The following is a 26,069-nucleotide window of genomic DNA, read 5'->3' on the forward strand; positions in this document are numbered from 1 at the left end:
ATTCCCACTCCAGCTCCATATGCTAGTTACTATTTCTGTGCTTTAGGAGGTCTTGATTCCGAATGAGGTAGACAAAAGGTCTAGAGACCTCAGCATTCAGTACAAAACCAGTTAACTCTGACAATGAATATGGCAGAACAACAGCTCCTTGTTGCACCATTATTTAAAATCTCTACACTGAGTGGCTTAGACAATGTATTTGTTCTGGGCTTCAGTGAACCGCAAAGCACATTATTCACTGAAGTTCCATTTTTTTTAAATATAGAGAAAAGGAGCATGAGCAAGTTTTTTTTTTTCAATAATTTCCTGCCCTTTACTGGCTTGATAGGAAGGAGTTTTCTATTTTCTCCCACTTCATTTCAGCGGTGTACATGCATGGGCGAGGCATCTCACAAAAACAGTCAAATCAGTTCATTCTGGGCTGGGCTGTATATTTCAATGTGAGACAAGTGAGGATGATAAAAATCACAAAAGAAGGACAGGCATATGCAAAAAGGCTACTGCAGGGTGCAGCTTTCCATACAAGCTCCTTTACACTGAGGTCAATAATAAAACTCCAAGAACCAAATTTGCAAGCCCTTATTCTCCAAGGGAGAAGAGTTGCCTGCCCATTTTATCCAGATCTCACAGAATGACCTATGAAGGAAAAATGCTTTCTGATAGAATTGAGGACTCACGTCAAAGAAAATTACTTCCAGTGAGGAAAAAGCATTGTATTCCAGGAAAGCACATCTGGATGCTGCAGTCCTGGCTTGCTATTTTCCTATTCATATAACCTATTATGCCTTTGACAAAATTGTTATTTCTCCTTTGTTTCAAAATAAGAAAATGTGAAAATACATAGATATGATGATGTACTATAATTGCAATTTTATTCATTTTTTTTCCCCTTATGACCCATGGTTTGTTAAGCTAATCAATATTGTTATGTTAATTACAGAAAATGAGAATGGGAATGAGCATCTTGTCTCCAACATATGAATTAATTTCATCAGAGGAAGGAAATAAAATCTTTTCTGTACTAGATTGTTATTCTTTATTTACTTGTTATTGACACTCAGAACCTGATTATTTTATGGCCTGAAAAATGAAAATAGAAAGCCTTGAATTTGTCTCTTACCAGCTATAACCACAGATGGTACTAGTACTTATATAAATCACTTGAAGTTTCATAAGCTGCGTTCATTAGTATCCCACAGAAGAAAGTTCTGCAAGTTAATGACAAATGTAAAAATAATGTGTTTAAACCCATTAGAAATGCATTTGCACTGAAATATATGCTTTAATACTACAAGCTGGCTTACTAAAATTAAATGCCTTTACCAGCTTTCCATGGATGAATCAAAATGGTATATCCTATATACATCCTCTTATTTTCCATAGGCAAAAGCCCTTGCATTTCTAATTTCTGCTGCACAACCTGCTCTAGATGAACCTACTTTAGCAGGGCATTTGGACTAGATGATCTCCAGAGGTCCATTCCAACCCCAATTATTCCGTGATTCTGCGATTAAGTGAAATCTCTCATAGGCACTCATGCCCACATGCACAAAAGAGGCCAGATATTTCATTGCAGTGAAAATGCTAATTACAATTTAAAATCTTGGATTTTTAGGCTATAGCAAAATATTCTGGCCCACCAAAATCTTATTTTGGGTATCCTGGAGACCTTGCAGTACCTTTCAAACTTTGAATCCCAGAATCACCACCTCTCACTTGTCCCCATATTTATTTTTAATTGACGTCTGAAAGCACTACCTGATGCAAGTTAATTTTTTATCCCACCCTGGCAAAAATTCTTCATGTTCTTAATAATTGTCTTTCCTGCACAACCTTACCTTTAATGTTGCAATCATAACTACTAGTGGGAAGTTTTTTTCTAATTGATGCTTATCTATGACAAATACAAAGCATTGCGGATCATATTGGCATAAGCCTGCTCCAATCTACCACTCTGCTCCAGTGTCACATCTTACCTGCATACTGCATCGGTGGGAAGGAAAAGCTCCTCCATGACTTGTGTGCCCTTTGTCACTGCAATATTCTTGTTGGATTTGGTTTATACCCATCAAAGTAACGCAGCAACACAAACCAGGTACCCCTCACCTAACAAAGGTCAAGACTGTGAATCATAGTCTTTTCTCCAGGCACTATGGGTCACTCTTTTCCTGAGGCACAACATTTTTTTCAGGAGTTTTATTCCCTTTGCGCCATATTCTAACATGTTGTTTTATTGTGGTAAATTAATATACAGTAATACTAACTCAAGTTACATTTCTCTAATTAATTCCTTGCTGTCTCCCATCACATGTGGATGGCCTGAAATGGGCCCTCCTCTGTGCACTGACTGAAATAGAGACTACAGAATCTACAACTAGCAATATCATACTATGTCTCAGTGTAACAGCTGTGGACTTTGTACCTCTGATTAAGTCCTCTTATTTATCCATATCATACCTGAACAATTAGCTCCCAAGTTACAAAATACACACTCTCTTAAAAAGTTATTCTGAATCTAATAATGCCAACAGAATGCTACTACCTACTCAGTAGTAAGCAGCCACAAGATTTACCTCTTCATAAACAAATAAATAACAGATTTATGATGGGATACATTTAAGTTGTAGCTAGCATACAAATAGCTTATTGGGAGCTATTGCTTTTATCCTATGATCAGACCCAGAATTCAATTTCCACATGAAAATAAACACTGCCAATTTCAAACTGTTAAAGTTTGTAAAACATTGTGCTGGCATCACTAGCAAAATTTTAGATTATTAAAGTTGAAATAACTTAAATCTGAATTTATCACCTTTTATACTTTTTTTCCCTTCTGTTTGTACATATTTCAGGACAGGCGATGAAAATAAATGTATTCAGCTTCAGGGATTCTAGAGAGTTTCACTGAAATTAAACCCACAGTCCTCCAGCAGGGATTCACAGACTGTGGGAGTATATTCATCACGAGTTTTAATTGTTTTTACAAGGATTATTTGTAGACAGATTTGAAATATTTTCTGTAGAAAGGCTCACGAGTGTAAGATATAATATAAGGAAAAAAAACCCCAAACACTTTAAAATACATATGTGTGAAATCAAATTTAAATAGGTAGTTTCCATTTGACATTTATTATAAAAATGAATATAAAAAGAGCAAGGTAAATTAAATACAGTTCAATGCAATATAGCTAGCCAGTACTATGTTAACATTTTTCATTCTCCAGGACATAGTGTCTCCCTATGCTTTTTTGTTCCTTTAACATCAAAAAGCAGTGATATTTGAAAGCTTACAATTACGAAGAATTGAATTTCTTTTGCCAATTGACTTCTTTCTTCTTCTTGCGCTTAAATAAAGAATTATTTTAAATGCAGATGATAAATGATAACAAGGTTTTTCATCTCTGACCTTTGCATTGCTTTCAGTGACTCAAAAGGTTTAACCTTTACTTGAAAAGCCATGTACTGATCTAATGGGATCTTTAAGGAGAACAGATATAACGTTCTGATATATATATATTTGCACGCTATAACCTTTAGCTCATAACCATATTCCAAGGTCACTTTAAGCACAGCCGTTACCTGCACTTGGGACACAGTCAAAGGGTAGCGAAATAGTATCCAGGTGACACCTTCACTGCAGGGTGGAATGGTTAGAGAGCCCTCATACACCCAGTAGTCACGCAGCAGAGGATCTGAAATTAAAACAAAGATGGAATTTTAATGAAATTGAAGTTAATTGTGTCTTTCAATTATGACCGCTTGTGATAGCCATGGGCCTGCTCAAATGATGAAGTTACTATGCAGTAAGCTAAGGTGTGAATTTATAACCTGTCAAGCACTGTCCACTGCTTTCTCATATGAATGTATATAAAGCTTGTTGTCATTATATTACAGTAACTTTCCACTGCAGACAAGTATTTTAAATATGAAAATGACACCTTAGAGATGTGAAAAATAACATGTGCACAACTCTTTAAAATAACACAGCAAAGAACTCCTGTTAATGTCAGAAGCTACAATAGCCATCCAATTTTGAAGGCAGAGGGGTTGGAGTGATGGAATTTTAACTGACTTTTACATTTAGGGTACATCTCAAGGATGAATTTATTTCATTTGGTAGAAAAAAGTCAGTGAAAACTCAGCTCAAGAAAAACTTTACAGTTTGCAATTCTGGTGACACATTTTTTGAGATGCACTGGTGCCTTCTAGCTTTGGAAAAGTGAGTTTAATTTTACGGGGAAGGGGGAATCATGGTTTATTTTAGAATTTTTTAAGTTTATAAATTTATTTATAGTTTTATAAACAACTATTAGAATAAACAGTTGTCTATGAAGGAAATGTACAATATTTTGTCCAAGCAGAGTTTTGACTCAACATACAACACATATGCTTTTAACTATTTTAATTACTTTAATTATTTTAATTTTAATTTCTCATGGATTCCAATCACGCTGCACTTCATAAGGCTTTCCTTTGCTGCTGTAGCCCAAACAGCCTAAGAAGTATGGAGAGGAAACTGCCTGACTGTAAAAGAGGGGACAAGAAACAAACCTAGAGAGGAACTGGAGACAAAGGGTGATTAATCATGGCATGGAGAGCTAAGGGGAGGATAGAATGGGAGATGGGAAACATAAACTTGCTTGGTTGAACTAACCTGTTTTTTCACTATTAGGTCAGAGGAATATCAGTGGAATTAAATCTTGCTAATGAAGCCTGTGATTGTCAGTGAATGGATTTTGTTTTATTGGTGTAATTTTCTTTCTCAGTTAGGGAATTACATAGCAAATCCACTGACAGCAAGTTGCATTATCAAACACTCAAAAGTTAAGAACTGCAAGAATTAATTCAGCCCATCCTGTGCATGCATTGTGACACTGTCTTGTTACATGATCATGTATGTCTTTTCTGGAGAATCTGCCATCATTTACTTCCAAAGATGGATGATTTTGTTTTAAAAAGCATCTAATAACACTTAGATTTCTCTGTACAGTATTCTCTACTTGGTCTTCTTTCTCCCATGCTCCTCAAATCCTGCATGTTAGAAGGACCATATTTTCTCATTTTTCATATTTCTAGTGCACTCATTTCTTCAGTGCCCGAGTGCTTAAGTGAATTAATTTATCCTTCCACATCTCTGTGTGGTGAGGAAGGATGTATCACCCCCACACTTTAAAGCTAGGGAACTGAGGCACAGAGAAGTTAAGGTCAAATGCATCTATTCATTTGAGGTGTTCAATATGACATGCTTAGAACCTGATTTCTCTGAGTAGTTAATTTTCTATAGCACTTAATACAGTCAGAGCACTGCTCCCATTGACTTCTCTTGGAGGTGTAAGCACTCAGCACTTCTGCAAATCAGACCCCATGATCTCAAGTCGGGCACCTAGAAAATGAGGAACACATAGTTAGAGATGACCTGTGGAAATTTTGGGTTATGTGACTTGATCAACATCAAATAGGAACTGTGAGGCAGGGGTCCTGTAAAAATAAATTCCGGTCATGCACTTAGGTGATGTTTTATAATGCATATGTGTGAAGAGGCACAGGCAGCCTTAATTCCTGCAATTCCTAATTGCTGAGCACTTCACTTTGCAACATAGACACTATTGTTTTGATATAATTAATATATTTTAATGTAGTCCTGGGCTATTTTGAAAAATTAAAGATCTTGCCACTATAACACAGAATTTATCTCAGATGGATTCCTCAATTTTTAGAAACATTTGCTTTTAGAAATGCATTTTTTTAAGTCACATTTCTCACTGATATTCTTTAACTGTTAGTTATATGAGTTTGAATTTGCCTCCCTTTGTCACTACTTCTTCTATGCTATGCAACTCTCACTGCATTACGCCATTGTCTTTTGACACTGCCAAAAAAATACCTTGTTACGTGGGTAGCCTTACACTTCCTATTTTATGCCCAAGTAGAGAAAGGAGTTCATACTGCTGCCTCTCTAGGTGGGATGATAAATCCTCAAGAAAACTAGCCACAGTGTTGCCAGCAGTGCAGACTATCACGTGAGTATTATATCTCACTCACATGACAAAAGTGTATATTTACAGTAAATTCCGATGGACTTCATCCCTATCCCTGTTAGCACCACTAGGTGCAAAATGCATTACCACCTTATGGGACACACTCTCAGGCTTGCAACTTAGACTAAGCTTTAGATCAAGATTGTCTCAGCCTCTCCACTTAGCTAGTAATCCACACATGCAAAGTAAACAAAGGCACCTACCTGGTAATAACGAGTTGGGATTAAAACAGGGTATTGTTTTGGACTTTCCCTGAAAAAATGAATACAAATCAATCTCATCTCTAGTTTCTTATTAAAATGCTGATGAATGGAGAGGTAAAACATTTTCTGTGTTCTTACAACATTAAGCCCTGCACTCCTGTGCAAAGCAACCTAGTTAAGAGCTCCCGTTTAATTATCATTGCATTTGTCCTTGCAGCTACACAAACACATATTTTTATTCTATTTTATATTTTATTTCTAAGGTTATCTCAGGAATTTGTTAACTTTCTGTCTTTAGTACCTGGGCTTCTTCCAGGCCCCAGCCTTGAAATTCTCTATACAAAATTCAGGGGTTCCATAGAAATGAATTAAAAAAACCTAGGGCCAAAGTGAGTTTTTTCTTAACTAATGTGGATAACATTTAATAAAGTAAAGCAGGTCCCACATATTTAATGCAAAAAAATTTTATGTATACCAAAGTATGTTTGATGCTGACCCTCTAAAAATCATCATTATAACACACTTCACACAATGAAGGCTGTCCTCTGAGTAATGAAACTACAGAGTTCCATACACTACTGTTTTCTCTGACACCTTCATAAGCAATGAGTTTGCAGTATTAAACATCATGACTGAAGTTTACTATATATTATTTGACTAAAAGTTATTTTATTTTCTAATTTTTCTACACTTCAACATCCACTGAAGTGAATGGCTAATCTCTTCAGACCAAAGAAAAACATGTCATCAATACATCTCAAAATTCTTTTAAAATCAAAGGTATGTATGATTACTTTTGTTACAGATCATGAAGCGGAGAGATGAAAGTAACTTGCCCAAGGTCATTTAAGATAGCAACATTCAGGATATCTTCTCAGTCCTCCTAGGATTAGTATCTCTCCTTCAGGATCCCCATACATAATCCACCTGACAAGTCAGCATTGTGCTCTTGTTGATTTCCCACTGCAATTTAATATGGGTCCTCATTTCATCTATTCTTTTCCTCTACAAATTAAAACCAGATAAGTTTTGAGATACTGCTCCTGGCATTCACTAAGCATGTTGCGCTGCTTGCATTCACACTGACTCCATTATAATCACTGAAAAGGTAGGATTTGCAATCAGTTATTGGTATAGATCAAACTTTCTGGACACCTGAATAGAAATTAACTAGTAAGATAATGTAGTTAACGTAAAATGCTGAGCTTTTCACACAGGCCACCAAATGATGGCTCTCACATGTGGTTTCACTACAGACATATCAAATCTTTCTCTTGGCTTCATACAGACCCTTTGCTCACTTTCTCTCTGGTCAGTGAAGGAAGCTTTTCTTCAGACAATGTCTTACCTTGTACTGGATGTCCTGGAGAATTTCGGTTACAGCCTTTAGGCCTACATGCTCTTTTCCTATCTGAAATACAGCAAGTGAAGATGAGTTTCAGTATCTTGCTATTTCAGAAACTGTGAGGCAAAACAGAGGTCAACCAGACCAGTAAGTTCTATAGTTGTTTTTAGATAGGCTACACAAACTTCTGTTAACCAAATACACTGATACATGGCAACTTCAAACAATTAAATCATTACAAAACCACCAGTCAAAAGTAAACAAGGTTTAAATACTTTAAAGCAGAGACAGAAACTCACAGAAAAAGAGTCACAGTTAAGTCCAGTAAGTCTTGACTAACCCTGTTTTGCAGCATAAACTCTATGTGGAGTCAAAATCATGCAGTATCATGACATATAAATGCCAAGGATACAGTTTGTCCTTACCAGTTTTTGTCAGAAAAGTATACAGAAAGGAACAGAGTGAAAAAGCATGACAGACACTTTTTGAATTTGTTCCCACAGCATTGCAAATCTGGCCCAAGGTAACTCTGAAGCTCGGGGGAGTTTTTTCCTGCCTTCAGAGCACAGAATGGCAGATTCCCTCCCTCATGACATCTCTGGGATCCTGCCAGTGAAAGCTGGGCTCCCAGCAGGCTGCAGCACTGCCTTTACCAAACACCTTTAAGGCACAGAAGATGGGGCTCTCAAAAGAAACACATTGTTGAAATAAGAGATTCTAATTTTACATGAACATAGTTCACTCTGCACACTGAATTCATCTGCTTCTGACCTAAATAACCCATTCCAGGACCCAAGCTTTTACCTTCAGAACAACATTGTCAAAATTGGAAGACACAGAATGGCCTTCCACTTGACTTCTCTGTCAACATGCACGCATATGAGGTGAGGAAATAAGCCAGCATGAGTGAGAACGTGAGAGCTAGACCTGAAAAATTTGTTTGCTCTTTGTTTCTCTTGGAATCGAATGACATAGTAGTCACCGGAAGGAAACAATTGAATGTCAACAAAAGGTACTTTGTTATTTCTATGAATTTAACAGGGTTTTCTTTTGTTTGAGAACAGAATTTCAATTGAAAACCTTCAAAGTAGGTAACAGATATTGAAATCACTTCAAAGATGCTGTTTCTAAATTAATAATCCCCAAGGGTTGTCACTTATATCAGTGAAAATATTTTCACTGACCTTAAAATGATGTATTTGAGAAGTGTGGTGCAAAATTATATTTTCATGCCTTTACCGGGAAAAAATGGTCACTGAATTTCCTCTCCCTGATCCTTTAATAAAGAGCATAAATATTATTTTCTTCTGGTCAATTGTAATTATGTGATGCCTTTCTTGGCTAATGAAAAAGCCTTTTGGAATGCTTAAGAACACTGATGAAGGTGAGAGACCAGAAATGGAAAATGTATCATTGAAGTTTCAGATTTATTTAAGAACTTATATGTAACTTTCTGACTAACTCGAAGGTTACCTCTGCTGGAACGAGAAGGTGACTTATATAAGCAATTATCACACAGCCCTCTAGGATACAAAACTGAAGACTTTATAACTTCCATTTTTAGCAGTTCTATCTGAGTGTTGAGGCAATAACCAATATACCTTCAAATTCAGAGGTAAAGCTCAAAGGCATTCATAAACTCGTTATGAAATACGACAAATTACTAATATTACTGTGAAAGAAAATCCATTTGATCTAAGCATGAACTCTAAACCTCTTCCTCCAAACCCATTTAAATGAAACAGTTTGCCGTTCCTCATGAAGAAGATGAGAATCTGGTATTTGAGGACTAAAACAGAAAATCTTTATAGCGTGCAGACCTTGAAAAACCTTCCCAGCTTTCATTACACCTTGTTCCCAGGAAGCTTTAAGCCTCCTCATTGCAGGCTTTTCTGAGGGTCTGTGGCAAGACTTGTTAGCACTCTCAGTCTCTGAAGAAGTAATATGACTACCCGAACAGTAGGCCTGGCCAGAAACAGAAAAAAACACATCACAGAGATAGTGAAGCACTTGTACATCTTGACAGCCTTCATTCTGCCCTCAAAGGAATGGAGATTTGGATGTCTACTTATGGCCAACTATATATTATCTCTTCTTTAACTAACATAATTCCAATATCCTGTTTAAACAAGAATTACTTGGCACATCCATAGAAGACGTGACTGAGAAGTATCTTTTGAATAGAATACTAGCAGTCATACATTGTTTTATTTTATGAAATCATTACAAATTAAATAAAATGGAAAGGACCTCATTATCCTCAGACAAATGACAGTGCTTCATAACAAGTGTAACCCAGGAAACTTACCTGCACAAACAAAGCAATAATAGCTATGCCATGCTTCTTCCCTACTGCCTCATCGATGCTGCTGTACAGCGTAGAGTTCCAGTGCATTAGATGAAGCTAAAACAAAGCAGTGCAAATAGACCAATAGAGAAATATGTTTTGAGATAAAAAACCACCAGCAATTAACATCAATTAACAAAGCTTTAGCATGTGCATGACTATACATATGTGCATGCCCAAGGTTGTGCACATATAGATAAGTGCATTACTATTATAAATATCAGGAACACCAAGAAAAAAACATCAGCTGCAGATAAACTGATGCATAGCCACTTACCAAATATATACAGCAAAGGTGTGGATGATTGTACTAATTATGATTTACCAACTCACTCACTTTGAATACTGAAATAACATCAGCTATTGAAGCCCACCAACACGGCCTCTCAGCCATCCCACTGTCTCCCAAGGTAGGAGAATTATTATGCACAGAGGCTGTCCAAACACACGTTAGACTGACTGACTCTACTATCTTAACATCACGCCTCCCGAGATGAGTCACTCAAACGTCAGTAGTAAGAGTGGAAGTGATTTTGGGAAAAGTTAAATGTAGAGAAAGTCAAGCAGAGAAAAGTGGCTGGAGGACCACCTTAGGACAGCCATGAAAGAAAGGGATGGTAAAGAGGAAAATATGAGCCCTCGACTGCCTTCTTCCACAGGGCAGCAGGGTCTGCAGGAGTTAATGCATGAAACCATGGCAGGCACTACATATTGGATAACAAACACTAAGTCTGTTCTGGTGAAGTGTCATAGCACGATGTGGGAAGTGGCGTTTGAGCAAAGTGCTGGAAGACAGATTATCAGGTGGTTGGAAAGGGGGGAAAGAAGGTAGGGGAAGGAAGATGGGGGGTAAAGAGAAAAGTACTGTAAAACAGAGTGACAGTTGGGGGGGAAGGAGGGAGGGAGGAAGGAAGAAAAGAAGGAAGGAAGCAAAGAAGGAAGGAAGGAAGGGCACTATCTGCTGAAAGATAACATACATTTCGAACATGAGTTTTTCCAGAAATAATGCTAAAATGTAATCTTTGTGACTAGGTTTGATAACACTGTAGAACTTGAACATCCTAAGCAGAGCAGCTTTGAAGTTTATCTGTCAACTTTTGCACATTTCACAGAGATAAAACAGCTAAGAAAATACAAACTCTTAGACTTACTTCCTGTTGTAAAATCATTATTAATATTTTGCTCAGTCATGTCTAAAGAAGTTAAAATGCCACCCTGATATCCAACGTTGTTTCCACCTTCAGCAAAATTAGTTTTTAAAACAGATAATATGTCTTCCTATTTTGTGTTTTCTTTCTTCACAATAACAGCCTCTGTGAAATGCTTACTGCCCCTTGAACAACAGGAGTTCACTCAGGCATTTCAGCATCCCAGAAGATGAGTTCTTCAAGCAATCACTCTCCACTTATTTAATCTCCAATAAGAATTTTAGGCACTGCTCTTGATGATTATCATTTCAAAAGTAAATACAAACATTTAAATGAACATACTGTAAATTGATTTAAATTCCAGATTATCATCCAAATAATTCTATTCATTCTGATCAAAAGTGTCTGCTGCAGCAAAAACATGCAACATTTTTCTTTAAAAATATAATAATTCATTTGCACATGAGAACACTAATACAAATAATCTACTTTCCCATGGCTACAAAACTTGTAGATTTACAAATGCTCCCTGTTAGAACTAAGCTATTTATTGCCCATGGATTTACTTTGTGTTGTGCATTTTATCATGTATAAAAAGCTTTGTTACATATTTGATTTGTCTTTGGATTTTAAAGGAACAAAACCAGAGGATAAAATAATATTTCAGTCTCCAAGGCTCCCTTTGGCAGGCAGAGAGCCACCACCACCCGAGAAGATAAAGCCAAAGCACTCCACTTTTCCACAGATGAGCCTGGCATTTGCACCAGCTCCTCACTAGAGGGAGATCACACAATCTCACAGTCCTCACCAAAATCCTGACATTAAGAAGGAAATGTGAAAGAAAAAGTTTGGAGTGACTGCAGCAGGGATGGCAGCGTCCTTGTTGCAGCGAGAACAGCGCTGCACGGCACGTGGCACAAAGCTTGTCCTTTGGTGGCTGGAACAATAGCACCAAGGGCAATCGCCAAACGTAAAGAGACCATGACTTTGCCTGCGTCAACAGGCGGGTCTTGGCTGGAGCTCCTGTGGCATTCAACGTGTTGTACTCCTTTGGAGGTGAAGTCTAATCTGATATCTGTCGGCATTTTGACAGCAGCAGGCTTTTTATTAAGATCTGAAAGGAAAATACTGAGTCCAAGAAAGGGGAAAATGAGCAAGCGCTTCAAACCGTACAAGCAATGACTCCAATTTATCCAGAAACATCTTTTTGTCCTGTTTTAGGCAGTAGGCTCATCAGGGCAGGGACTTTCCTATGATAAGGCTGCATCATGTAGAAAAATTACACCAAAACCTCTGTGTAATACTGTAATGCATTAAGAGTTATAGAATTAGCCCGTTCAACAGCCTGACAGGAAGATATGATGCAAAATACACTCATGTGATGCATGAGAGAAGAACCATAGTACAAGAGTATCTTTACATCTCTGCATCCTCTCAAAGCCTCCTTCCTTTCCACTAGCTCAACAGAGATCAGAATGGTCTACTCAAAAAAAAAACCAAAAAGACAACAACAAAAAAACCCCACCACCATAACACCAACACCACTTGACTATAAGGAAGAACTTCTTTCCTGTGCAGGTGACCACACACTGGAACAGATTGCCCAGGGAAATTGTGGAGTCTGGATATATTCAAGAACTGTCTGAATGCAAACCTGTGCAATTTGCTCTAGGATGACTCTGCTTGAGCAGGGAGATTGGACCAGATGACCCACTGTGGTCCCCTCAGCCTTACCCATTCTGTGATTTTGTGATATCACACAGACGAAAAAGGGATGTATTTAAAGCTAATGACACCCCTAGACTAGGTTTAGGTTTAATAATCAGCCTTACTAAAGGTACTGAAGGATAGGCAGTCAGCACTTTCTGGTTCAAAGGTTTCTGTAACTTTGAGGTTCTGCTCAAGGATGTTTAAATTCCATAGTAGGATCCTTGGAAAAAGAATCATCATTTTGTACTGGATTGCTAAAGCCCGAAGTAGAATGAACTTCTGATCTGTGTTTAAGATGCTACTGTGTTACTTCTTTAAAGGTGGTGACAATTACAGTGGATTAGTGATATATTTTTTACACAGCAGGTTGCAAACTTGCTGCCGCAGACACTGTGGTGCCAAACACTGTCAGCAGGTTCATAAATGAGCTAGACAAATTATGGACAAGTCAAAAAGAGACACTAAAGAAAACAGGTAGAGAGTACTCCTAGTCCTATGATGGTAAATGAACAGGGAATAAACCAAAAAGCCATCAGGCTCATGTGCTTTTCCTACACAGCATCCCTTGTTAACCCTGCTAACAACAGCACACTGGATGGACTGTTCACCTGATACAGCAGGGAATGTATTCTGTTCTCATGTCCTAAATCAAGGTGATATTCAGAATTAGCTATTCAAAGAAAACATTCTGTCATTAGGGATTTACAAACCTAAATTAGACAGGCAACCTAAAGGAAAATAATAATCAATACCATAATATTTCCTAACAATAGGCCTATAGGCCTCATATCTTTTCTTTTAACTCTATAAGGCCATGCATGCACACTAAAATAAATAAACAGATGCAGACATGCACTTAAAAAACTGGAAGTTAAATCAACTTATTTCTTCTACAAACATGTAACTCAGAGGGGGGCTGGGGAAGTATGTGAAAAAATTATTCAGAAAGTGAAGTAGCAAGGAAGTAGTAAGTGAGTGTTTGTAGTAAAGTGTTTTTTCCCAGTCATGTTTTATCCTGTGTATTTGTGGTTCTCTGAAGCAGTTCTGAATCTTGTGTGCTCTTTTTTATTTCTAATATGACATCAGATATAAACATCAGATGACAGATTTTTAGAAAGATGGCAAAAAGTCTATAAACATTACAAAATTTGAACTTTTGAGAGTACAGTCCACAAACAATATGGTCTGTAACTCTTTTCAATATTTAGTGGAATCAAATATTCAGAGAGGAAAGACCCCAGTGGTTTCACAAACCTTGAAACTCTCAATATGATATAATGCCCATGCACATAGACAACTTCATATCCATGCATCTGTGTCTTACAACTAGGAATAATCACAGAGGCTATTAGATTAATGTTCTGTATTTTAATAACCTTCACTTACAGACTGATTTGAGATAGCTGCACAAAAAGTGCACACTCATAAGGGGTGCCAGTCCCTGATATGAACACAAGCATGAGGGTTTTTTTAAACAATCAGCTGCAGTGCATTGGCAGCTTACCATTGTGTGGTTCTCATTCAGAGTACAAAGAAGCCGCACATGTCAGTATGGCAGGAGAGGCTGTGCTCGAATTGTTAGCTAATGTTTTGATACTTGGTAGTTATGATGGTTATACACAACCAAAATCTGTCAGCTATATGGTTACCGATTATCAGTGGCTGGCTTGACATACCAGAGAGTATATTTTTCAAAATAATAAGAAAGGTGTGAGAAAGTCCTTAGCACTCAAAAAATGCATTTTTCTCGTGGAAAAAAAATAATTTGGAGCTTTTTAGCACTCCAGCTGTAAATCAAAGAATTGTAGCAGTGACTTCTTTAAAATCAGATAAAAACTCATGAAGGCAAATCATAATAAAGTACTAATAAAGTTGATCTGTTCTGTGAACAGCTCAAGAGACTCTCCTTCACAGGGAAGATTACGAAGTTATTCTGGGTAGCAGAGCAAACTCCTTCAAAGTATTATTCTGTATGGAACAAATTCTGAGAAACTTCTCAATTTTCATCCAGTTCCCACTCAACAAAAAGTCTACTGATCCCAATCCTTACTTACAGAAAGCTGACAGACATTAATAAGGGGCCTATCATAAGACAAGACTTTCTCAAAACTGAGTAAGGACCCGAGATTCTGTCTTTAAAATCAATAAACAAATGAAAACACTACCCTTAAAACCACTCCTTTCTCTACCACACCTTTTATGTCAATATGAAAAGGCCTGGGATGGTAGATATTTATACAAAATCAGAGTCCCTGGGCTGACAGATTCTGGCAGGAATCAAAGTCACTTTATATGACCTAGCACATTTATCAGTTCTGGAAGCCAGCGTGTCTCAATAAAAAACACCGTTACAAAAACATATGTTTTTCCCCTGTCTGGGGCACTGACTGCTCTGTCGAAATCTGCAGGGTCCTAAGTTCACTGAGAGCAAAAATGATCTTCTAAGTTCTGTTGCTGACCTTATTTTATTCCCAGCTCACACATAAAACATATAATGACAGGATAATTTATGTCAGAAGTCACCTCTGAAGTTCAACCATTTCACAGCAGCACCAATTTCAAAGTTAGCTACTAATTCAAAGTCAGATCAGGTTGTTCAGGTCCTTGTCCCACTAAGCTTTGCATATCCCAACAATGTAGATTCCACAACCCTTCTAGATATCATTTTCTGTGTTTGCCCTCCTCCATAATGAAGATTTTTTTCCTCCTCGTACCTAATCAGAATCTCTGCTGTTGCAACTTGTGTCCCTTGCCTCTAGTCCTTTCACACTTCCCAGGAGTCTCTGTTCAGGAGCCCAGGCACAAATTGCCTATGATAACTAGAGTAACATCTCTTTACTGACTCCTGAATGATATCTCTTCCTGAAACCGCCTCAGTGAATGACCATGTTTCACCTAAGCTTACTTTCAGATAAGTTTTCCTGACTCTTACAATGTCAGTAAAGTTGCTACTAGCTCTGTCCCTTGCTGCAACGTGCTAGTGCGCACCTGCCACCCAAACACCAGACCAAACATAAGACAGGCTAATGCTTTACTGGAAAATACACTCTGAAATAAATCACAACTCATCTTCTGTTATGATGTATCTGATTAATGGTAAGGGGAGAAGAAGGACTCTACTCCAACATTTCTGCACTCTTATATGATCTTAATGTCACAAATTTGATATAAACCCACACAATCTGGAATGTCTCGTTACCATAAAAAGCAGCTCATATGCTGTAACTCCTTTCTTTATGAATACTTATTGCTAAACTACTGAAACCCTAATTTACTATTGGCATTCCTAAAAACCACTGTTCAATGTACTGTGTTTCCACTGGCTAAGTCAGGCAGTTTGGAACAGAGCACCAAGCTCACGCTCCATGGGAGTCAAGGGGAAATGTGCCAACAGCAGAAATCCTCCTGACCTCCCTGGCACCAGAAACAGGCCCTATGTGGGACTTATGCCTGATAAAACCATTGGCAGCTGAGGCAGCAGGAGGCAGCATGAAACACCTGCCTAAACTGGGTGTAGGTCCTGCCTCAATCCAACTGGCAACCACAGCCCATATTACAAGAGCTTGCGACATGAGGGATTCTTCTGTTCATAGGTTCCTGTTTGTGCTCTAAGCACAGTAGAAGACCATAATTTTTAAATAATTCCTCTTCAGATCTATTAAACTATTAGAATATCAGATTATGACACAATCATCAATAGGCTTGCTTGAATCTATGCTGCTGTTGCAATCACCCACTGCATTTTTTCCACTCTCTACACTCTTTACTGAGAAGCTAATTATTACCAAAGCTTCTTTCTTCAATGAATGCTGCATTATGTGTAAATTAATTTTTTGGAAACCTTTGTTCCTTGGTCAGAACTAGATTATACAGCTATTTCTTGTTATCTGTGTAAGTAGCAATTACAAGCTCCAGAAAAGTCTGCTTAGTCTCCTGATATTACAGGAGAGAAGGCATCTCTCTGCAAATCTCTCAAGGATAAGAGATTTGCAATTGCTCTCATATCTTCCCAACTCTTATTTCAATTCATACAGGCTGTACATCAAAATACTAATATTTAATTGAATACTGCATCACCATATCTTAATCAAAGTTGCACCTAAAACACATCAGTCTGGAAATTTTGAGCATGCTGGGTTTTGTCATATTTCTGTCACTGCTGAGAGAGTGGAGCTGAAATTCTGTTTTGATTCCACATAAACACCATCTCAGGGATAAGTGAATACCACTAAGGTAAATTAAAGCAGTAGAATTGCTCTGCTAAAGACTGTAGAGATAAGAAATGTTCTCCTGGACTCACCTAAGTTTGTCAAAGATCAGCATATTCCAGTTTCACTCACAACATGCCATAAAAGTGGAGGAGGGAACAGTACAAATGACAAACTGTGGCTACCCAACTAGGGCCAGCATGAAGTCTTTTTCCTGGTTTGAGAGGGATGAAACGAAGCTGAGGACTTATACTAGTAACAGAAGGCAACACAGCCTAGTTATACAATAATTATGTCTAATTTCAACAGCACAAATATTGCATAAGCAACATTACAGGAGGACAAAATGTGGAAAAATTGTGTCTTGCCATTTTACATGTGCACAAGAATTTATGAGGTGATACTTGACTTGGCAATGAATTGTTTCAGGAAGCAATTGACTAAGCTGTTGGCAGTGACCATAACATACAGTAATTAAGTTCCAAATCCTCACAAGGAGACTGAACCAAGGATATGACCAGGGCACACAGCTTTAAGAAAAGTGATTTAAAAACCAGAAAGTTAGTTATTAAGAGCCTGAAGGAGAGGTTTAGGAAAATAAAGTTAATGGAATCGATACAGAGGTTGTTTGAAAATGTCTTAGGAGAAGTGAGAGTATGTGTACATACTCCATGCCACAAAAAAAGAGAAACAAAAACCCACAAAGTAACAAAGTCTTCATGGTTAAACATTACAGTTCAGTCAACGTAAATAAGCTTCCTGCAAAAATGCAAATGAAAATAAAGAAAATTACTAGATCATGAAGCCCAGGCAAAATCAAATAGAAGAAGATGAAATGTTGCCAAGGGAGTTAAGTTATAGATCAGTGTGCTTGGTTTATGTTTCCAGTCTTGAATTTTTCAAGGCTTCTCTTGTGGATAGGTGCCAAAATGCCACTGGGCCTATCTTTGAAAGCAACACTAATTTCACCATAAAAGACACAACTGAAAGCAGATCCAAGAAACACAGATGACAACACTGTCAGCATTAAACCTCTCCTGATTGATATAATGTAGGAGAAGGGAAACAAAATCTTCTACTGAACTTCTGCATGTTACAATTTATTTAAAGAGTTAAAGATTGAGCAGATCTAGTCTGCGGATTAATGGTCAGGCTCCAAGTATTTTCAGAACAAGATGACATTCCCTGAACAAAGAAGTCTGTAATCTAAGATCAGAGAAATTAGGTGCAAGCAAATCATGCTGGAGCAGAGTACAAGGTATCCTGGAGACACAGTACAAACCTTTGCAGTCATGGTGTGAGATACTACACGTCTCAGGTCAAAAGCTAAATTCACAGCTAAACCATGCTGAACAAATGCTTGAATAGGACATCAATGTAGTCCAGAATCCTTCCTGACTGTTGCTCTGCTCTCTATTAATATCTCTGAAAGAGGGCAGAATTTCTGTAAATAAAATTATTTTTGTTGGATCATAAAAGGAAGGATTGCAAAGACACCTTCCAAAGACACTCTCTTAACAAAAAAGTCATCCTAGTGACAGCAGAAGTATTCTAGGCAATTGTGAGGCAAACCTTCAGATGTGGTACTGAAAAGGTAAAGAATAGTGGAACTACTGAATTATTTGCAGCATCTCAGGAAACATTCCCACAGTTGCTGTGGCAAATCACTTGTGCTAAAGAATTATCTACATTGCAGAATAATAAAAACATTACAACATCTAATATTAAACAGGAATCTGTGTTCCCTTTGAAAAGTCTAATCACATGCAGCATCCTCACTTCATATTATACCAAGAACTACTAGTCCATTAAAAAAATGAAATTAACAGCAGGAAATAGTGACGTATATGGAAAAACTCAAAAGACAACAGCTACAAACAGTAAGCTAAAAAGAAAAGTAACAGGAACCATAAAAAATGTAACTGGGGGCTCTTTCTGTTCTGGCAAAAGAAGCCAAAAGGTTTATAGAGGGGGGGGATAATTTAAACAATTAAAAAAATAAAAACAGGTCAAATCTCATGTCCCTTTTCTAATGAGATGGACTAACTCTTCAAAGAGAGGCTTTCTTCCTACCAAAAAGAAGGGGACATGGGGAGGATGACACAAGGCCAAAAACCACAGCACTTCTCTCAGCACTCACAAACATGGGCATAAATTATCTTCATGGTTAATGCAACCACGACATCAATATTTTCACCTATCTCCTCATTGGCCCACAGAAGCTGCTGACACGTAACATGCACTTCCCTATTTTTTAGGAAAATCATTGGCAAAAATGTCAGAGAGGGTAGGGGAAATTGTCATTTGTGTGTATTTATTTTTTCTTCGTGTTTCAAAGCACAAGCACAGTTTATGTCTACTGGCACACTCAGGAGATTAAAGGAAAGCAGGAATTAATCAAAATTAACATTTTTCCAACTGTAATAAATGTATAGGATAAGAAAAGGAATGAAAAAAGTAAAATATCCTTGTTTCTAAATTGCTGACTTTCAATATCAACCAAATAGTAAGAAACTAAAAAGTTACACAATTATTACTGTCAGATTCATAGGTCAGGCCTATGAAACTGTGCCAAGTTTCTTGTTCGTGTGTGAAGCAAGGAGCACCACAGAGCAGGATATTGTTCCCTGATAGTCTGGTCCCAGCAAACATGTAGGCTGAAGTGCCCTGGGTCTGCCTTTACCGGTGCTAACAGGAACAAATACACTTTCTTTTTCCTTCCCTTGAACTACGAAGGCCAGGAAGGAAAAAGCAAGGGTTTTGGTGAAGGACTCTCCAGCTTGCTTTCAGTCTGGTTCTTGCCAACTCAAGTGGGCATATGTGTGTGTCTGCATGTGCTTTACAGCTGCCCAGTTACTTAGAGCGAAGCTTGGAAAAAGGACTGGACCTTGATGGGTAGTTGATGATATTACAGACTAAAAATGCCATCAAGAAGACAGAAAACACAAAGTGCTATGGGTTAACTATTTAATTCTGAAAGTGTTATTTATATGACTAAGCATTTAATAAAAGCATGTCCAATTCCAAAATGTTGCCTGCAATCTGTTGGCTTGAATTTAAAACCAGACTGTTCATGTGTAGAAGGAATAAAATAATCAGTTTAATTCTCAGTGATAGATTCTCCAATGAAGGCAGAATAGAAAACACTCCTTCCCTGTCAATGCACTAAGTTTTATGAATAACTAATTTGAATCCCACAGTTCTCTGTGTTACAAGGCAAAGGTGTCTCTTAGGAGATGAGAATCTGCAGCTGCATATTATCTTCTTAGATCATAACCTTGACTGTTATCCAGCGAGCAGTTGCTCTTCCATAGTACACTCCTCTAGGAAACTCACTCAGGATTTTTTTCCTGTAATGTTGGGTAAGCTTCTTTTGAAATAATAAACTTCGCTATACCTCTCCAACAGTTTTCTCTTGAATTTCAAGTTTGCAGATTGCATAATAGTGTTATGCTTTTCTCCTCTCCCACAGTTCCATAAACTCCACAAATTTTGCTAAACTTTAACTGCTCCCCAGTTCAGTTCATTATGTGGCTTAATGCTGAGACAGCAAAAAGGCAGGAATGACCAGTATCACATTGACAACAGTGTGTTCTGTAGGGCATCAGATATCTCTGTGGTTAAATTGCTGAACTGGGATTTACAACCCAAATTAGTTATTCTGGTACTACAATGTCTGAAAGTCTTACTAGCATTCAAGCATCTAGGAATCCTGAGGTAGTTCTCTGTCAGTTCTAAAAAAGCATCATATGTGACTATAGCCAAACAATTTAATGCCTTTGAACTTGTTTTCTACCAGTTTGTTGGCAATAGCAGATCTTGTCTCCCCCAAACTGATGTGTTAAGGATTATATTATATGTGCTTATGAAGCACTTGGGCATAACAGCAAATACATGGAAGCCTTCAAAGGTTTTCAGTTCTTAGGTGTGGTGGTTTGAAACTCCTAAGAATCTAACTTCTAGGTTCAAGCCCTAGGTTCAAGTTCTTGCAGAACTAAACCAATAAGCTCAGATTAGATGGAATATGGAGCCCAGAGAAGGGGAGTAACTCCTCGTTTTCTTCTCATTCTCTTTTCCTTCACCTCCAACTTCTCTCCACCTGCAAAATTTTCCCTTAGAAGAATTTGTCCTATTCTGCTCAGTCATTTCTAGTTTGAAAAATTTATTTCTTCAATGAATGCTGAAATTCTCCGTCCTGATAGAAGTAGATGATTGCAATTGCCACCTCAAAACAGTTTTAGATGCATATGAGCCCAAAAGCTTCTCCACACAAAACTCACTGTAAATGGCTCTTAAAAAACAGACAAAAGGATAAAGAGGTTTCAGTATAGACTGTTAATGCCACTCTTTGACCTGGAGTCTGGTAGCTTCTATATCTTCCACAATTCAATAAATAAATTGTAGATTTTGCACAGAAGGGAATTCACATTTGCTATCCCTGAATATGTCAACAATTCTTCCACAGAGCTTAAGTGAGAATTTTTTCAGGTGTTAGACAAGCTAAAAGCATGTTCATGCTAGTACCTCAGCCCATTTTTGCACCTGCTTTCAGGAATTCACAATACAAAGCATTCCCTGAAAAATTCAAACTATATGTGACTGAGCGAAACAAGGGTCAACCAAAGCTCATATTGGCAAATTACCCAGAAACAAAGTATACTTCAGAGACTGCGTGTGCCTACTTAGGTCAAATTAACCCTCAACAACAATAAAAATACAACACTAAAAGAACTTAGCACCTAGCAATCTCAGGAGTCATAAGCTTGTCATGTGTGCTTTTACGATGATGGTAACTTTATCTTGTTGCTGGTTTCCTGTTTCCCTGTATACTGAGAGGGGACAAAGACCTCACAGCTTTGTCCCACTACAAAAAATCCAAGCAGAAGTCACATCAATTAGGGGATTGCAGAGTGTACAGTACATAGAAAAATGCAGAAAAACACTTAAGCACCTGCATCTATGGGACTAGAATCCCATATAACACAATTCACTAACAGCCCTGGAACTGTGCTAAGACCAACTTTGCCCATGGAGTGCCGTGTAAAGCTAAGTGTTATTATTATGTTCCTAAATGGCATCTACATAATGTGTAAAAAATTGCTTCTGTATAAATCACCGAGATTTAGAAAATAAAACTGAAAACACCTATTTAAATATTGGCATGGTTTTCCTGTGTTTTTACACAATTCTGTCCTCAAAAGTTGGATAGTGTCCAATCACCATATCTGCTTTGAACTATTATTAGTCTGTTATTCTTAACCTGTCAAGGATATAGCTATTACATGAATATCATCATTTCTTTATAAGACACAATGTATTTAATCACAGATCACAGTATTCACCTGCAATGATTTCAAAATTTAGAAGATTGGCCAAGCCTTTTGGTAACAAGTTAATTTTCTACCAGAAAACTTGGGCAATTTCTGAGAAGAGTTCCAGATCTCAGTGCAATGCTACACAAACTCTTCTGGAATCTGTTCTTTTTGCCTCCTGTTACATTCATGACTGCCTATTCTTCATTCATGGGTCTTTTGCTGCCAATATGAGTAGAATTAATTCTTTTTTCACAAGTAGGTAATCAATGCAATCAACTAAGGCAACAGGATTTACTCCTTGGTTTAAAACTTATCTTTTAGGGTTTATTACTTGGATCATAGTCCCATTAAAGTAACTGGCAAAAATCCCCAGATATCAGATGTTTGTATTAGAAACTACTGTCAACAAAGATTAAATTCTGCTTGCCATTCACACCTACCCAGTCCTTCTGCAGCTTGTAATTCTCTGCATAAAGAGGGAGAGACATGCTTGCATGTACATTGTCTCCCAGATTTTCTATTGCAAATACTCTGTTTTATTTTTTAGCTTAAATAAGCTAATAAGAAAATGACTAAAAGAGATGGCAAGGTTAAATAACGTTGGTAAAAAAATATTAAAAGTTGGTAAAAAATACATTTCTGTTTCGAAAGCATGATGCCTTTTCTCAAGAAATGCTAGAAAGGGGATGCACAGCATGCAGATATCTGATTTCAGAGCTGGGCACAGAGAGAACCTCACACTGAAGACGGTAAAGACGAGTAGATAAGCGTAATGCTGACAGCCTAATCTGAAGCCCTAAAGATGTAACTCTGTTTGATGAGTACCTTAGGAAATGTTTCTTGTGAACAAAGGAAAACCTAATGGTTTAAATCAGATCAAGGATTGGATATGATTTTTGCACTGTTACCTTCATTGCAGCAGATATTTCAGTGACTCTGAAAGAACCTACGGAATGAATTAATCTGCTCTTCATTATGCAACAAAAAGGAACATCTTTTATTCCTGTACAGAACTGATTCTGGTCCTTCCAGCAACTGGATTTTCTTCTGTTCTAGTCAAAAAATGTACGACAGACAACAATAGTTTTTAATCTTCCTGCACATCTTGGAAACATTTTTTAATGATTTTCTGCCAACGCTCTTCTACTGAGAGCTTTCACATGGTTCACAGCTAATGTAATCCTACATTTTAAAGAGGATGGATTACAGAGAATTATCCTCCTATTTATATTGCAAGTGGTGAAAGGAACCTTTTTATTTTCTCTGATACAGTTTTATTTCAGAGCAGTGGCCTGGAAACAACTGTGCCATTATGGTCAGCTTGTGCCTTTGGTCACACCACCACCCGAGTAACTAAGAGGAAGAGACACCTTTAAGGCATAAATTTCCCTGTTTCCCTTCACTTCAGAAGTAGTGAAATGATTTTTTCTTTTCCTTTTTTCTTCATAAGCCAGTATTGGTGTTATCACGTGATTCACTTTCTCCTGCTGGCTTTCATTTCTTTTTTGACTGTAAGTTCATTCAGCCTGGCACTACAGAGAGATCAGATACTATGGGAATCCATTTTTACCTGCTTCCATTTCACTTCATCAACAACAAAAATAAACTGCGGTAATTTGCTATTCCCGTCCTCCTCTATCTCCCTGTCATACATCAAAGGTAAGGTAGAGAGCCAGTTTCACTAGTTCGTCATTTGTTCTTCCCCCTTCTCCAACCCATACTCCTGGCATGAAGGTGAGAAATAAAAATTCCAAATAGTTCCTCTCTTTCCTACACCTAAATCAGGTTCAGATAACATGCTTGTATAAGTGCTCTGTGGAAACATGCACAATCTAATATTTGATACCCACTTCTTTTTGCTGGCAAACAACAGGTTCTCACTGTTAAGACCTTACTAAGCATTTAACATACGTGGTGGCCAACATAACGCTGCCTTACATGCAGTAGAAGTTCTTGGTGAGAAAGATTTCTGGAGAAAGCTGCACAAATGTCTCCTTCCAACTTCAGGCCAAAAGGCAAGAAGGCCCTTCATGCTCTTGTTTTCATTGAACAGAGAGAGGAGTATTACACGGATATGTACAGCCCTCTGCTTTTTCTTGTTTTAAAAAGCGGTGTTACAGTATTTACCTTTAAAAACTAATTATTGTTTTGTCTTCTTTTCCTGACTGATTGCAAACACAGATGTTTCAGTGAAAATGAAAAGACTTGCATATCACTACCAACATCCTGGTTTCTTCAGTCAAAGAAGGTAGAAAACACATCTTTGCTGAACCTCATTTAAAAATGAAAAAAAAAAAAATTAACTCAGCCTCCAAGCCACATGAACAACATTTTTGGAGAGTATTAATTACTTCGAGCAGCTGTTCCAGAGGTTACATAAGCTTCATAGTCTAACCAATTGCACCATGAACCTATATATCCTAACCACATACAAAGGCCTCAGCTGTGTAGTAAGAAATACTGGAGTTCTGAACTACAAGACATGGGCTATTACCCAAATGATACAGGCTATTGCCTAATTTCTATAAAAGAAGTTATGGTACCAAAGGTGAAGAGACTAAGGAATTAACTGCAAATTGCTCTTTCAAACTTTTAAAAAACAATACTCTTTTTTAAAGTCATCATTTACAAAGGTCATTACACTGATAATCTGAAGCTGTTCCACAATTATTTGGCCCAATGTAATAAAATAAAGTCATACAGTCTTCAGTCCTAAAAAAACCAGACTGCTGCTCCAGTCAATAGCTAGTCTTAGATAGTCATCTCAGATCTCTTCAAACTAAAAACCTGGTTTCCGTAGAACTGCTAAGGTTTTATAACAACGTAATAGAGCACATAATCTGGGCCAAGTTTGTTGTGTCGGTAATGTACCCACTTAAACTAAGCACTTCCATTTTCATATTACTGCTTATCCCCCTGACTAGTCTTTCTCCCACAAAGAGAGGAGAATCTTTATCATTTGCCATGGAAATAATTTCTAGTTCCTTAGAAGAATGTCCTACTAGATTTGGTCCACTGGAAGAAGATCCAAACTTACGTGCTTGGTGCTCAACGTATTTCTAGGCATGCATTGGTGCACAAACAACTGACAGCTTATTTCGTACGAAAGCATAACTACACCAGACTGCTTCTATGTAGACAAAATAGGAATCAATTGATGTTTGTGTTCAGTAACTAACAAACACAGTGAAAATCAAGGCCAATACACATTCAGAATATATGACCTGATTTCAAACGACACATAAACTAATGCCAATGTCTAAACTAAGAAAACAAGATTTCCTGGTCCTTGATTAAAATTATTTAAAAAAAAAAAAAAGTCTTAGGTGTATTGCTTCATAAACATTTACAGTGGTCACAAGCACCTGTGAAATTATTGCTCAAGTATAATACTTGATTTGAAGTATTTAAGAGGGAATTAATATAGCAGCTCTTTGTGCATATAGCAGAAGGAAATGCAGCTCATCTACGGTCAAATAAACTGCTTGCACTTTCTTGCAATATGGAGCAGAAGGTGATGAACCAGCTCAACCAACACACCTGTATGCAACTGACCTTGAATCCATCCAGCTGCACTGTCTTTTTCTACTGTAAGAATTAATCTGCAGAAGGATCTGTTTGCAAAATGAAATATTCACGCTGTATTTAAAGTGTATTATAAGGCATTTTTTTCCTGCCACAGAATTTTTGCATCAGTAATTATTTCTTGGAAATCAGAGTTTAGCTGAAAGCTGCTTAGATGCAAGAGACAAAAA

General features: G+C 37.5%; 1 protein-coding gene across 2 annotated transcripts in view; it reads right to left on the reverse strand.

Annotated features, from left to right (window-relative positions):
- Nucleotides 1-26,069, reverse strand: part of CA8 (carbonic anhydrase 8) — a 48,101-nt gene that overhangs the window by 15,555 nt on the left and 6,477 nt on the right. Inside the window, exons 4-7 of one of the 2 annotated variants that reach the window (XM_017829644.1) lie at nucleotides 9,895-9,990; nucleotides 7,590-7,652; nucleotides 6,242-6,290; nucleotides 3,580-3,692 (exon numbers count right to left, since the gene is read on the reverse strand). In XM_017829644.1, the coding sequence (XP_017685133.1) occupies nucleotides 3,580-3,692; nucleotides 6,242-6,290; nucleotides 7,590-7,652; nucleotides 9,895-9,990 (321 nt within the window). The remainder of the gene's footprint in view (nucleotides 1-3,579; nucleotides 3,693-6,241; nucleotides 6,291-7,589; nucleotides 7,653-9,894; nucleotides 9,991-26,069) is intronic. The other variant, XM_017829645.1, reaches the window with a different exon arrangement.

The sequence above is a fragment of the Lepidothrix coronata genome, unplaced genomic scaffold (assembly GCF_001604755.1).
Source record: "Lepidothrix coronata isolate B3197 unplaced genomic scaffold, Lepidothrix_coronata-1.0 Scaffold166, whole genome shotgun sequence".
NCBI lineage: Eukaryota > Metazoa > Chordata > Aves > Passeriformes > Pipridae > Lepidothrix > Lepidothrix coronata.